Source organism: Pantherophis guttatus, chromosome 1 (genome assembly GCF_059756535.1).
Source record: "Pantherophis guttatus breed Tessera chromosome 1, ASM5975653v1, whole genome shotgun sequence".
NCBI classification, from domain to species: Eukaryota; Metazoa; Chordata; class Lepidosauria; order Squamata; family Colubridae; genus Pantherophis; species Pantherophis guttatus.
Genome location: NC_142063.1, coordinates 12828429 through 12841669, shown reverse-complemented (window position 1 = coordinate 12841669; position 13241 = coordinate 12828429). Strand labels below are relative to the sequence as shown.

Genomic DNA, 13241 nt, shown 5'->3' with positions numbered 1-13241 from the left:
ATAAATTGCATTTCCAAACAAATAGTCTTTGATGAAATCTTTCATTTATTTAGCACGACAATCTGTCCCCGATTATGGTGTAGCCAACACTGACTTCCTGACCCCAAACCTTCCCTTTCCGTTCCCCAATTCTCTGCGTCTCATTGGCCATCTTCCAAATCACTCTCCCCATATCTACTACTTCAGCTCCCAGGAATGTCCCCCCCCTCCCATCTCATCTCCTAGGGGATATTATCTTCAGGGAAAATAAGTAGGTGAAAAGTCACGCTCCCTCTTGCCAGCTGCCCCCTCTTCTCCTTCTTATGTCAGCACTAGAGTAAATGCAGGTTGAAGTGCTGACATCGTGTCTAGTTTGATGAAGAGAAGGATTAAGGGAGACATGATAGCAGTGTTCCCATATCTCAGGGGCTACTACAAAGAAGAGAGGGTCAAGCTGTTCTCCAAAGCACCAGAAGGTAGGACAAGAAACAACGGATGGAAGCTAATTAAGGAAAGAAGCAAGCTGGAACTAAGGAGAAATTTCCTGACAGGTAGAACAGTTAATCAGTGGAACAGCTTGCCTTCAGAAGTTGTGGGAGCTCCATCCCTGGAGATTTTTTAAAAGAAGAGATTCGACAGCCATTTGTCTGGAATAGCATAGGGGTCTCCTGCCTGGGCAGGGGGTTGGACTAGAAGACCTCCAAGGTCCCTTCTGTTAAGGATATTGTTGTTGCGTTACCAACCAGCAGAGTGTAGAGCACAGAGAAACGTTGCTGAGAGCAATGAATAAGAGATGTGCAAACTGGTTTATCAAAAGTTTATTTTCTAGTGAAAAAACAATCTCATAGTCTTTAAATCAATCCAAGTCTTTGCCAGTTAAATCAGCCCAGTGATACAAAAGCTCTTCTTACCACACAAACAGTAGTTGGTTAGAATAACAAACTCACTGTCAGGCTTCGATGCTATCTCAAAATAAATGAACTTCCAAACTGCCAATCTTTCAGGAAATTTTCTCTTTATTCGAGTACAGCAACCGGATCATGACTCTGCGCGGTCAGTACTGACCTTTGCCCCCCAATCCCTCCCTTTCCGATCCCCAATTCTCTGCTTCTCATTGGCTATCTTCCAAGTCACTCTCCTGACTCCTTTTCCTGTCAGTTCACAGGAATGTTCCCCCCCTCTTCATCTCCAAGGAGACCGAAACTTCAAAGAGATTTAGCAGGCAAAAGTTCAGGCTTCATCCTCCCTTTTCTATGTCAGCGCTGAGACGCTGACACTCACTCTGGTTCACAAACCACGATGGTAGCAGATCCATCCAACGATGATAGCACAATGATAGCAACTCCACACACTGTGGTAGCTTATCATCAGCTGAATACTTTACGGTACCTTTCTTAAATACGTTTACAACCAGTGATTATCTAATTACAGCATGACTCAACATTACAATGAATCAGCAGTAAAACTTTAAAGGCACACAATACATATTCATATTAAAGTCACAGAACACATATATTGCCTGGACAACCTGTTAGGCTCAAACCATATCCTAACCAGGGTGGATAAAAATCAATGATTTTTTAAAAAAAAATAAAAAAAATCAGATTTTTTAATTTAAATCGGATTTTTTTAATTTAAATTGGATTTTTTTTATTTAAATCGGATTTTTTTGATTTTTATCGAATTTATTTTAATAAAAAATTTTGGGGGTAAAAATCTATTGTAAGATAGTTTTCTATCTAAGATACATAAATAATTTAGTTTATTCAGCATGAAATGGAGCTTAGTTATGTAGCATGAGGCTGTATATTCTGCAACACTGGGACTATCGGTGAGTCAACAGTGGGTCAAAGGAGTAGCAGAGATGACAGTTGCTCTTTAAAAATTATGATTTAAATCGAGTTGATTTAAATCAAGCCTTTTTACTAGTGATTTAAATCATGATTTAAATTGTGATTTAAATCAACTCGATTTAAATCAAATCCACCCTGATCCTAACACCTTCCAACTCTGGTATTCTGTTCTGTTAAAAGAATGTTTCGGGGGATATAATAATAATGTTAGAAAGAAATGGTTAGCATATGGGGGGTGGTGTAAAAGGATGGTAAAGTATTATATAATGTGATATCAATTTGGATTTTATTTTGGAGAAGCCATGGGAGGAGGGGAGGGGGAGGGGGGGTTAGGGAGGAGGGGGGGGGAAAGGGGGAAAAATCTGTATTTGAAAAACTTTTTCAATAATAAAAAAAAGGAATGTTTCAAAAAGGGACTCGGAGGGTAGAAGTATAAGAAATTTGAATATTCTTTGAATCATACGATCCGGTCTTTTCCGTCTCTTGCCTTCTCTGGCTTTCAAATCTCTACATACGTCAGTGAAAAAAAAATGGGGAAGACATAATTAAGGGCCATAAGTTGATGTAGAACTATGTTCCTAATACACGGCATTTGCCAACACATGAAGAATTTGGCTACACTAAGCCCTGGGACTCGGCCAAGAGGATAATTTTACATAACTGGAATAAAACTTACTCGCGTGGATACAAGGGATGGATCCAAGATGCGAGTCTCTTAATTATTTCTGAAGTGTCTCTGTTTTCCAAAAATGAGAAGATGAAGCGGCGTGTTTCTATGTATCTAGATTTAATCACAAGCTTGATTTAATTTTCCATTGCTATATATAGTCTACATAAATCTTTTCCCTCTCTTAATTACCTTTTCTTTTTTCTTTCTTGTCATATCACCCTAATATATCTAGAGACTAGACTTTCCTTCTTAACTGTGCAGCATAATCACTCTATTTATTTTTTTTCCTTTTCCCTGTTGGTCCTCTCGTTTTTGTTTTGCTTTTTTGCATTTTGCTGTTTAGTAACAACCACCACAAAACCGTGTTTACGCAAAAGACCAATTGCTAGCTAGCCCCTATGATGGCTTCGGGAGATGATTCGTACAACAGGCCGAGGCAGTGTTTGTTTGTCTCAACTTCGACAGCTTGAAGATGCGTAGATTTCAGTTCCCAGGATTCTCCAGCCAGCATTTGGTTGGCTGAGGAATTCTGAGAATTGAAGTCCATACGTCTTAAAAGCTGTCAAGGTTGAGAAACTTTGGGAATTAAGGCAAGGAGGAAGAATTTGACAAGCAGGAAGGATTCTTCTTAAACATTTCTCCTACTGATCATTTCCTTCCTCCCTCCCTCTCTCCCTCCTTTCTCCTTCCTGTCCCTCTCCCTCCCTCCTTTCTCCTTTTCCTTCCTTCTTTCCTGCCTCCTTCCTTTCTCCTTTTCCTTCCTTCTTCTCTCCATCCCTCCTTTTTCCTTCCTTCCTCTCTCTCTCCCTCCCTTTTTCCTTTTCCTTCCTTCCTCCCTTGCATTTCCTTTCACTCTCCCTCCCTCTCTCCCTCCTTTCTCCTTTTCTTTCCTTCCTTCCTTCCTCCCTTCCTCCTCCCTTTCTCCTTTTCCTTCCTTCCTGCCTCCTTTCTCCTTTTTTCTTCCTTCCTTCCTCTCTCCCTCCCTCCTTTCTCCTTTTCCTTCCTTCCTCCCTCCCTCCCTCCTCCTTTTCCTTTCTTCCTGCCTCCCTTCCCCCTTTTTCCTTCCTTTCTTCCTCTCTCCGTCCCTCCTCTCCTTTTCCTTCCTTCCTGCCTCCTGTCCTCCTTCCTCCTTTTCCTTCCTTCCTGCCTCCCTCCATTCTCCTTTTCCTTCCTGCCTGCCTCCCTTCTCTTCCTTCCTTCCTTCCTTCCTTCCTGCCTGCCTCCCTCCCATTTCCTTCCTCCCTCTCTCCTTTCTCCTTTTTCCTTCCTTTCACTTTCCCTCCCTCCTTTCTCCTTTTCCTTCCTTCCGCCTTTCTCCTTTTTTCTTCCTTCCTTTCGCTCTCCCTCCCTCCTTCCTCCTTTTCCTCCCTGCCTCCCTCCCTTTTTTCTACCATTTCTCTCTCTGAAATTATCTTCTTGGTTGCTTTTTGGACTCTTTTAATTACACTTTTCTTAAGTCTTTTGTCTTCCTTGGAACCTCCTTTGTTGTTCAGGTTACCCAGCCATGTCTCTGATTCCTTTATACATCTAAAAGCCTTGAGAGCCTCACCCTATCACAGCTGATCTTTCATTTGTCTTCTAATTGTCTTCATAAGCTATTTTGATGAGGATTTGGATGACACGTTCCCATACCTTCATCATTGCTGGTTTTGTTCCCATCTATTGTCACCAATATTGTTTGTGTAGATTAGTGTTTCTCAACTTCAACTACTTGAAGGTGTGTGGACTTCAGCTCCCAGAATTCCTCAGCCAGCATGGGAATTCTGGGAATTGAAGTCCACATATCTTAAAGTTGCTGAGGTTGACAGACATTGGCCTACGTTATGGACTAGGCATTTGATTGGGTCACATCTTGGTGGTCTTCTCATTCTTTTGCAGTGTTGCTGGTAGATGCCTTTTCCAGGAGATTATCCTTCATGAGAACCCCCCAAGAATCACGGGTTGGATCCTATGTTTTCTCCCACTTCCCTTACGTGCCCTGATTCATAATCAGATCTGACAATATCATTCACAACCTTTATTGTAAGACTGCATTAACAGAATCTTGCAAGTTTGAAAGTACAGGTAATCCTTGACTTACAACAATTCACTTAGTGACCGTTTGAAGTTACAACGGCAGAATTAGAATAGAATAAGAAGAAGAGCATTAAGAAAGGGTAGGGTAGAATAGAGTAGAGTAGAATAGAATAGAATACGGAATAGAATGGAGTATGGAGTAGAGTAGAGTAGAGTAGAACAGAACAATAGAACAGAACAGAACAGAACAGAATAGCATTAACACAGAACATAGAACAGCTTTATTGGCCAAGTGTGATTGGACACACAAGGAATTTGTCTCCAGTGCATAAACTCTCAGTGTACATACAAGCAACAAGTCATTATCATAATTCTAAAATACAATCACCATCAATCATAAGATACAACACAGTGATAGTCCTAGGATACTAAATATGCAATCAATGTAAATCATGATAGGATACTAAATAAAAGCAACCAACATAAATCATAAGATACAAACAACAAAGGGAGAGTCATAAGAAGCTAAGGAAAGGGGTAAGAAATAGGAAAGATGAGAAGGATAATAGTAATACAGTCCCTACTAAGGTGGTTTGACATCCCAGGACAATAAGACAAGTGTTGTGGGAATTAGTGGTTTAGCAGAGTGTTACCATGGGGGGAAAACTGTTTTTTGCATCTGGTGGTTTTGGCGTGCAATGCCCTATAGGGTTGTCTTGAGGCAAGAAGTCCAGGATGTGAGGTGTCTGTAGATACTTTCACAGCCCTCTTTCTGGATCATACGGGGAAAACCAGGGAGGGGTCCCTTCTCAGATGCTTTCAGCCCTCCTAGCCTTCCTTTGAATTGAGATTTTGTTTATCAGACTGTTGTCTATCCTGGGACTCTTCTCCCACCTCCCAAGGTCATTCTCATGATATTCCATTCCAGTTACAGTAGCGATAGGTGTGCCATTAGAAGACTTGAAGGATCTCCAGAACAAAATCTATCTGTCAGGGTTCCGAAAGATGCCCTAATTAATTCATGAGCCTCGAGCCAAGTTTCAAAAGAAATCCAGTTATTTATTAGGAGCAACATGTCGGCACATACCCAAGTGGAGTCAGCTCTGCCCCACGTAATTTATGTCCCAACTATGACCCTGTTTCCCCCCTCCTCCCACCATCCTCATAAATCACATTCTCCAACGGAGCACTTTTGCGGGCTGTAGAGAACATGTCTCTCCGGCTGACTCTGGTAACCTAGGATGCAGCCTTGAGAAAGGTATGCATGGAATGTGCTTCTGGTTGCTGCCATGTTGCTCTGTCAGTTTCCCCCCCACCTCCTGCCTATGGCAACTAGAGAGCAGGCCAGGAATGCTTTATGAGTTGACACTGTCTCTATTAGGGGTGTCAAACTGGTGGCCCGTGGGTCGGATGTGTCACGCACAGGCCACGCCCACCACCGCTCCATGAAGGGAAGAAACATCACGAAACCTATCACATGATGGCAACGTGACGCCGCGAGTTTGACACCTGTGGTCTATATGATCACTGGGAATCAATCAATGACTTGATGATGGATAAGAGAGCCAGTCTGGTCTAGTGGTTGAGGCACCTGGCTACAAAGTGGGAGATCATGAGTCCAGCCTTAGCAATGAAAGGCAGCTGGTTGAGTTTGGGCCAATCACCAGGAGATTGGGACTTCTATTCCTGCCTTAGGCATGAAAGCCAACAGGGTGACTTTAAGGCAATTACCAGGAGATTGTGAGTTCTAGTTCTGTCTTAGCACTGAGAGCCAGCTCGGTGACTTTGGGCCAATCGCCAGAAGACTGGGAGTTCTGTCAGAGTTTCTTGCAAAAAACAAATCCAGAAGCACATACCGATAACTGATTCAGCTGGATTCATTAACTTCGTTATATACAAGAATATATATATACAATACCAATAGCAGATTCACAGTTTCGTTTCAGCTCAGATCAGCAGACAAGTTCATACACACACTGGTTTCAGTTTCTCTTCTTTACAGACTCAGAAGCTGCAGACTAAGACACGCCCTGGCTCCAGTCTGTCTCAGCTCCCAATTGGCTGATTTAGTTGCTATGCCTATTCATTGGCTGACCTTGTTACCATGTCTTCCCAGTCATGAATATTCTGACAATTCTGATAAGAGCCTTGGTAGTACAGGGGTTTAAGGCACCCTGTTATTAAGCTTATTAAGACCAGCTGCCTGCAATTACTGCAGGGTTCGAATCTCGCCAAGGCTCAAGGTTGACTCAGCCTTCCATCCTTTCTAAGGTAGGTGAAATGAGGACCCAGTTTGTGGGGGCAATAAGCTGACTTTGTATAAATATACAAAAGGATGAAGGCTATTGCTGAGCACATTGTAAGCCGCCCTGAGTCTTCGGAGAAGGGCGGCATATAAATCAAATTAAAAAAAAAAACAAAAACAAGTTCTAGTTCTGTTTTAGCTCTGAAAGCCGACAGGGTGAGTTTGGGCCAATCACCAGGAGACTGAGAGTTCTAGTTCCATTTTAGCTCTGAAAGCCAGATGGGCGACTTTGGGCCAGTCACTTTCAACCCAATTCACCTTCACAGGGTTGTTACGAGGAAAATAGAAGGAGGAAGATGTGTTGAATACGTTCACTCCTCAATTTATTTGTAAAAATAATAAAGGCGATATACAAATAAATAAATAAAATCTTAAGGTAGTAACTGAATTAATCCATTTTTAGAGGTTGGCCGAACACTCTAAACCAGGGGTCATCAACCTTTCGGACCTCAGGGACCACAAAATTCATAATTTTAAATCCCGCGGACCACTAATGTGATCTGCCTAATGACCAGCTGGGTGGGCGTGGCTAGATGGTCATGTGACTGGGTGGGCATGGCCAACTCCTCGCCTCCCGACCCGCGCTCCTTAGTGCCCCAACAGGAAGCAGTTGCTGGAGCTAAGCAGCCACCACGAGAAAGAGCTGGCAAAACAGTTCAGTTCAAATTGGATCTGACCGAGAAGGAAACTCAGCAGAAGCAATCTCACTGAGGACTACGAGCATAGGCTTTCCAAGCAGAGGGGAAGACCTGCAGGAGTGCAAGACCAGGTACTGGCACTTGGAGGCTCAGCGGGCTGAGATGGTCAGCCAGTTCCATCTATAATGCTGTCCCACTGGAACGAGGTCCTCGGGCTCTTTGCCACCAGTGGCACTTCCCTCCAGCCTTCGCCCAAAACCCCACACTAGGAGGCTGAAGCAGACCCCAAGTCGGAATTTCTGCCCCCTTCCGACCCACACAAAAAGACCCCGAAGGGGGAGACTTTCTGCAGCAACACAAATGTTCATTGCACGTATCCAGGGGGCGTAGTTTGAGGACCCCTGATTTAGTGCAATAATAAAAATGCAAATCATTTTTCTGCGGACCACCAAAATTTCCTCACGGACCACCAGTGGTCCACGGACCACCGGTTGGTGACCGCTGCTCTGAAACCACGATCAAACTGGGTTTGCCAAAGATGTAAAGGCACTTTAAAAAAAATTAGCTCGCTCCTAGCCCAACTGACTTATGTTGTATAAACCTGATTTGATTATGTGTGTTGAGTGAACCTGCCAGAGAAATTCTCCATTTATTTCCAAACATTGCTGAAGCAACATCGGAGTTTCCGTTTGTGCGCCTGGGAGTTTATGTGTGAAGCCATCCAGAGGCCTGCTGTTTTTTTCAGCTGGTGTTTTGCCTCCAGTAGCACAGCATTTGCCTGCCAGCTTGGCTGTGTTCTAACACTTAGAATCAGCTGTTCTGTTATGTAATTTGGGGAGACTTACATCATGCGCAGACAAGAGGCTCCTGTCTCGTTAAAAGGATGAGAGGTTTTAACTTTAGAGCCAGTGCCAACCGGCTTTTTGGGAATTCACATAGAATCACAAGAACCCAGAGGGAGCTTTTGGAGGTCATCCTGTCCTCATACCAGTGCTTTTACGAATAAATCGAGGCAGTGAACGTATTCAACACACCTTCCTCCTCCTATTTTCCTCGTAACAACCCTGTGGAGGGTGCCTTTCCCATCGCTGACTATTGGGGGTGAATCTCTGCTCCCCACAGAGAGGGCTCGCAATCTGGGTGTCCTCCTGGACTCACGGCTGTCTTTAGAAGAGCATATGACGGCTGTAGCCAGGGGGGCTTTTTATCAGGTTCGCCTGATCCACCAGGACGCCTTGCGCACGGTCACTCATGCCCTCGTCACCTCCCATCTGGACTATTGTAATGCTCTCTACATGGGGCTCCCCTTGAAGAGCACTCGGAGGCTCCAACTGGTCCAGAATGCGGCCGCGCGGGTGGTTATGGGCGCACCTTGTTATGCCCATGTAACTCCTCTCCTGCGCGAGCTGCACTGGCTCCCAGTGGTCTTCCGAGTGCAATTCAAGGTGTTGGTCACCACCTTTAAAGTGCTCCATGGCTCAGGACCAGGATATCTACGGGACCGCCTTCTGCCACCAACAGCCTCCCACCGACCAGTTCGCTCCCACAGAGAGGGACTCCTCAGGGTGCCATCAGCCAAGTTATGTTGGCTGGCGACACCCAGGAGGAGAGCCTTCTCTGTGGGAACTCCTGCCCTCTGGAATGAATTGCCCCCAGATATTCAGAACATCTCTGACCTCCGGGTTTTTTGCTGTGCCCTCAAGACCCTACTGTTCCGACAGGCAGGGCTGTCAAATTGAATGATTTTAAATTGGGTTTTAATGTTAGGTTTTAAAAATTCGGCCAAAACTATTTAATGATTTTAATTAATTTTAACTAGATATTGTATATTTGTATATTTGTATTTTAATTTTGGCTGTACACCGCCCTGAGTCCTTCGGGAGAATGGGTGGTATATAAATAAAATTATTATTATTATTATTATTATTATTATTATTATTATTATTATTATTATTATCCCTATCCCCATCCCCATCCCCATCCCCATCCCCATCCCCATCCCCATCCCCATCCCCATCCCTATCCTATCCTATCCTATCCTATCCTATCCTATCCTATTATTTTTTGTTAATTCCTTGTTTGTCCAATCACACTTGGTCAGTAAAGAATTCTATCTATCTAGTATCTATCTAACAACTGCAGTGATACACTTAACAACTATGGCAAGAAAGGTTGTAAAATGGGCCAAAATTCACTTAACAAATGTCTCACTTAGCAACCTACACTTTGGGCTCAATTGTGGTTGTAGGTTGAGGACATGCAGGCCCTGGCTATGGTATCATACGTCATCATGGTGGCACAGTGGTAAGAATGCAGTATTGCAGGCAAACTCTGCTCACTGACAGATGTTCGATTCTGACCAGCTCAAGGATGACTCAGCCTTCCATCCTTCTGAGGACCCAGATTGTTGGAGGCAATATGCTGACTCTGTAAGAGAGGGCTGTAAGTCACTGTGAAGCAGTGTATAAGTCTTAAGTACTATTGCAATGTAGGAAATAACCAGGCTGAGTCCGAAGGAGGAGTAAAATGTGTCATCAGTCATGAGTCCCTGTGTGCCCCCAAGTCCAGCCCACATCAAATGCCTTCCTAATTCCCACGCATTTCCCTTGACTTTTAGTAGGTCAGATTTTTGTAGAGATCTTAAGTTTACAATAAATCTTTATTCTCGTTTGAACTGCCTGAATCTCCTGATTTCTCCCCGTGGCTGATATGCTTATGAAGAAGTAAGTTTTAAAAAGCTGTGGCCCATCCTTGAAATCTTTTCTTTCCCTTGGATAGAAATTTCAAAAACCAATCTTCTTTTCCTCCATTGGAATAATCTAAGGAGATTATTTCTCTGCTCAGCAGTAGCTAATTTGCAAATTAAAAAGACTATTCTGTACAAGTGGTAGGGTAAGAAACTCACTCCAATTTTTTCTTTTATCTTCCAGGTATTTGCAGTTGTCGGTCTCCTTCTGAACCAGTAGAAGAAAAAGACTCAGAATGTGGCTTTTAGAGAAAATCCGGGGCTCAGTGGACAATAGCGGTTCTCGTGGCAACGACTCGGGAGATAAGCAGTCCAAAGGACCCTTGTACAGCAATGTCCTGACACCGGATAAAATCCCGGATTTTTTCATTCCTCCCAAGTTGCCGACGGTACCTCCTGAGGGAGAGGAAGGGAACACCAAACCCAATCTGGGCACTTCGGCTTCCGAGCAGAATTTATCTGCCCGCAAAACCCCGCGCAGCCCTCGTTTGCCCGTGAAGGCCGTCTCGGAGAGCAAGAATCTTTTAAAAGCCGCCAGCCGACACATCATCCAGATCGAGAGCGCAGATGAATGGATGTCTGAGGAGGACTACAGTACCAATGCAGACCCACAGTCCCAGACGGCCATGTCGCTGCCGTATGTCCCCAAAGCACAGACCTCGTACGGCTTCGCGACGCTGATGGAGAGTCCTCACACGCGCCGTAAGGAATCTCTTTTCCACAGCGAGCACACCAGCCTGTGCCCATCCCAGTCCTCCTCGCCCAGTTCTCAACGGAGGTCCACCTCAGGAGGGAGCAAGACCAATGGAGAGAGCGCCCACCTGAACCCCTCGGACATCAGTATGTCCCTCATGAATCCCTACCGCTACTTCAGTGGAGGGGAGAGCGACACCTGTTCCTCCGCGGAGTCCTCTCCCTTCGGTTCCCCACTGCTGTCGCGGTCGGTGTCCCTTCTCAAGATCTTCAGCCAGGAGAGTCAATCCAAGGTCATCAAACTCAAACACTCGGTGGCTCGCAACAGTTCCCTGTCCACCGATGACAGTTCGGCTGACACCAGTCCCAGCTCCCAGCGCCGCATGCGCTGTGCGACCCCTCCAACCGGGGGAGCCACCGGCGGGGTGCAACCACAGCCGCCTGCTCCCACAGACCCCCAAGACAGATTTCACAAGGAACATGTGCTCAGTTTTAGCAAAGGAGGCAGCATCCGCTTGGTGGTCCAGTACAACCCATCCAACGCCCGGCTGCGGGTGCGCATCGTGGCCGCCGAAGACCTCTACGACAAGCACTGTGACATCCGGAGCATCAACTGTTGCGTGACTGTCTATTTAAACCCCGGCAAGCTGCAGAAGCAACGGAGCACGATCATCAAGAACAGCCGTAACCCCATCTTCAACGAAGATTTCTTTTTCGACGGGCTGGGCCTCAGCAACATGAGGAAAATGTCCCTCAAGGTCAAAGTGGTTAACAAAGGCAGCAGTCTCAAACGGGACACTCTGATGGGCGAGAAGGAACTGCCCCTCACTTCCTTGCTCCCCTTTTTATAAAGTCTCCCCTCTCCGGTGTCTGTGGCCTGCCGCTAATCCCAGTCGGCTTCTTGCCTGGGAGGGTTTGGAGATCTGCTCATGCAGATTCCTCCAAGATCAGTTAGCGTTTCCGTAAAATGGGTGTTGCATGTTTGAGGTCCATGGAGGGGGGCATCCCAGCATTTTTGCATGAAACCTCAGTACCTTGCCGCGTGACCTCATTTTCTTAGAAGGTCAGGATGTTCTTTGTCTCTTGGGTCAAGGTGTATCCCTTGGTCACTGCGAGCCGGTCTTCTTTCACAGTTACCGTGTTGGAGGTAGAGCGGGCCTGGGAATTTGAAGGGAAGCAGGGAGATTCCTTCCAATGGGTTTTCCTCAGCGTAGGAGGTGGCTGCATGAATAAACCAGGTTTCCACCCTGTTTTTGAACCTCTTCCTCACAAATGCATGCCGAGAATCTGAGAATGTACCCCTTTTAAGATGCATGCCGGTTGCATTCGATTCTGTCGTGTCGTTGAGCCAAGCACCAATCTGTTGGAAGATGATCTAAACAGGCTCACTTGGCTTCTGCAAAAGGGACGTGAGTGACCACTTTCTTCAGGTACCCAGGAAACGTCTTCGCTTCCCAAATTGGGTGCAAATTCCAATTTCTGATTTGGGAGCTAGGATCCAACATGTGGTTTCTGAAGGAAGTGGATGAGGAGAATGAGCTGGGCCGAGAAGAGCTTCTGAAGCCCAGCGGATGATCCAGCAACTGTCCCCCAAAAATGCTGTTTTGCAAGATGTGGGGGATCAGACAGAGACTTCGCCTCCCTGCTCTGCTTGACTTCAGGGGAAATTGCAGAAATTGGAGCGATGTCCGATAAGGAACTTTCAACCCGGAGGCCAAAAAAAAAAAAAGGACTGATGGACGTTGCACTGTCTGGACAGTAGATCAAAATGAAGGAAAACACACAGGGAGATAACAAGGGAAAGAGGAAAATATGAAGGGGATATGGGGCCGTGATTATTTTTTTAATGTTTTGATAATCCTGGCCTGAGAGACCATCCTCAATAACAATAAATAATGATAATTTTAAAAGTGGGCTGGGTGATACTCACGGAATTGCCTTATCCTGCACTGGTCCGCTTTTTTGGAGTCTTTGGAGACTCCGATCACTCCCAGCCTTAAGAGTTTGGAGTTTTTCAATCCACACTTCAGATGGCTTGAACACATCTGACGATAAAAATCAAGATGAGGAAATTGAGAGTCCTGAGACACCCAACCCTCCATTCAAACAAGAAGGGGCAAGAATCAGTGTTAGCCTCTACAGAAGTGTTTTTCAGATTTGACAGCTTGAAGATGCTTCAATTCCTGGAATTCCCTAGCCGGCATGCTTTAAGATGGCTGGACTTCGATTCCCGGAATTCCCCAGCCAGCATGCTTTAAGATGGCTGGACTTCGATTCCCGGAATTCCCCAGCCAGCATGCTTTAAAATGGTTGGACTTCAATTCCCGGAATTCCCCAGCCA

The 13241-nt window shown here is 45.3% G+C and overlaps 1 protein-coding gene across 2 annotated transcripts in view; it reads left to right on the top strand.

Annotated features, from left to right (window-relative positions):
• Window positions 1–12248, top strand: part of C2CD4C (C2 calcium dependent domain containing 4C) — a 33556-nt gene extending 21308 nt beyond the window's left edge. For both annotated transcript variants that reach the window (XM_087874209.1, XM_087874249.1), the window contains exon 2: window positions 10392–12248. In XM_087874209.1, coding sequence (XP_087730335.1) covers window positions 10444–11751 — 1308 coding nt within the window. In that variant the 5' untranslated portion in view covers window positions 10392–10443 and the 3' untranslated portion in view covers window positions 11752–12248. The remainder of the gene's footprint in view (window positions 1–10391) is intronic.
• The last annotated feature ends 993 nt before the right edge of the window (window positions 12249–13241 follow it).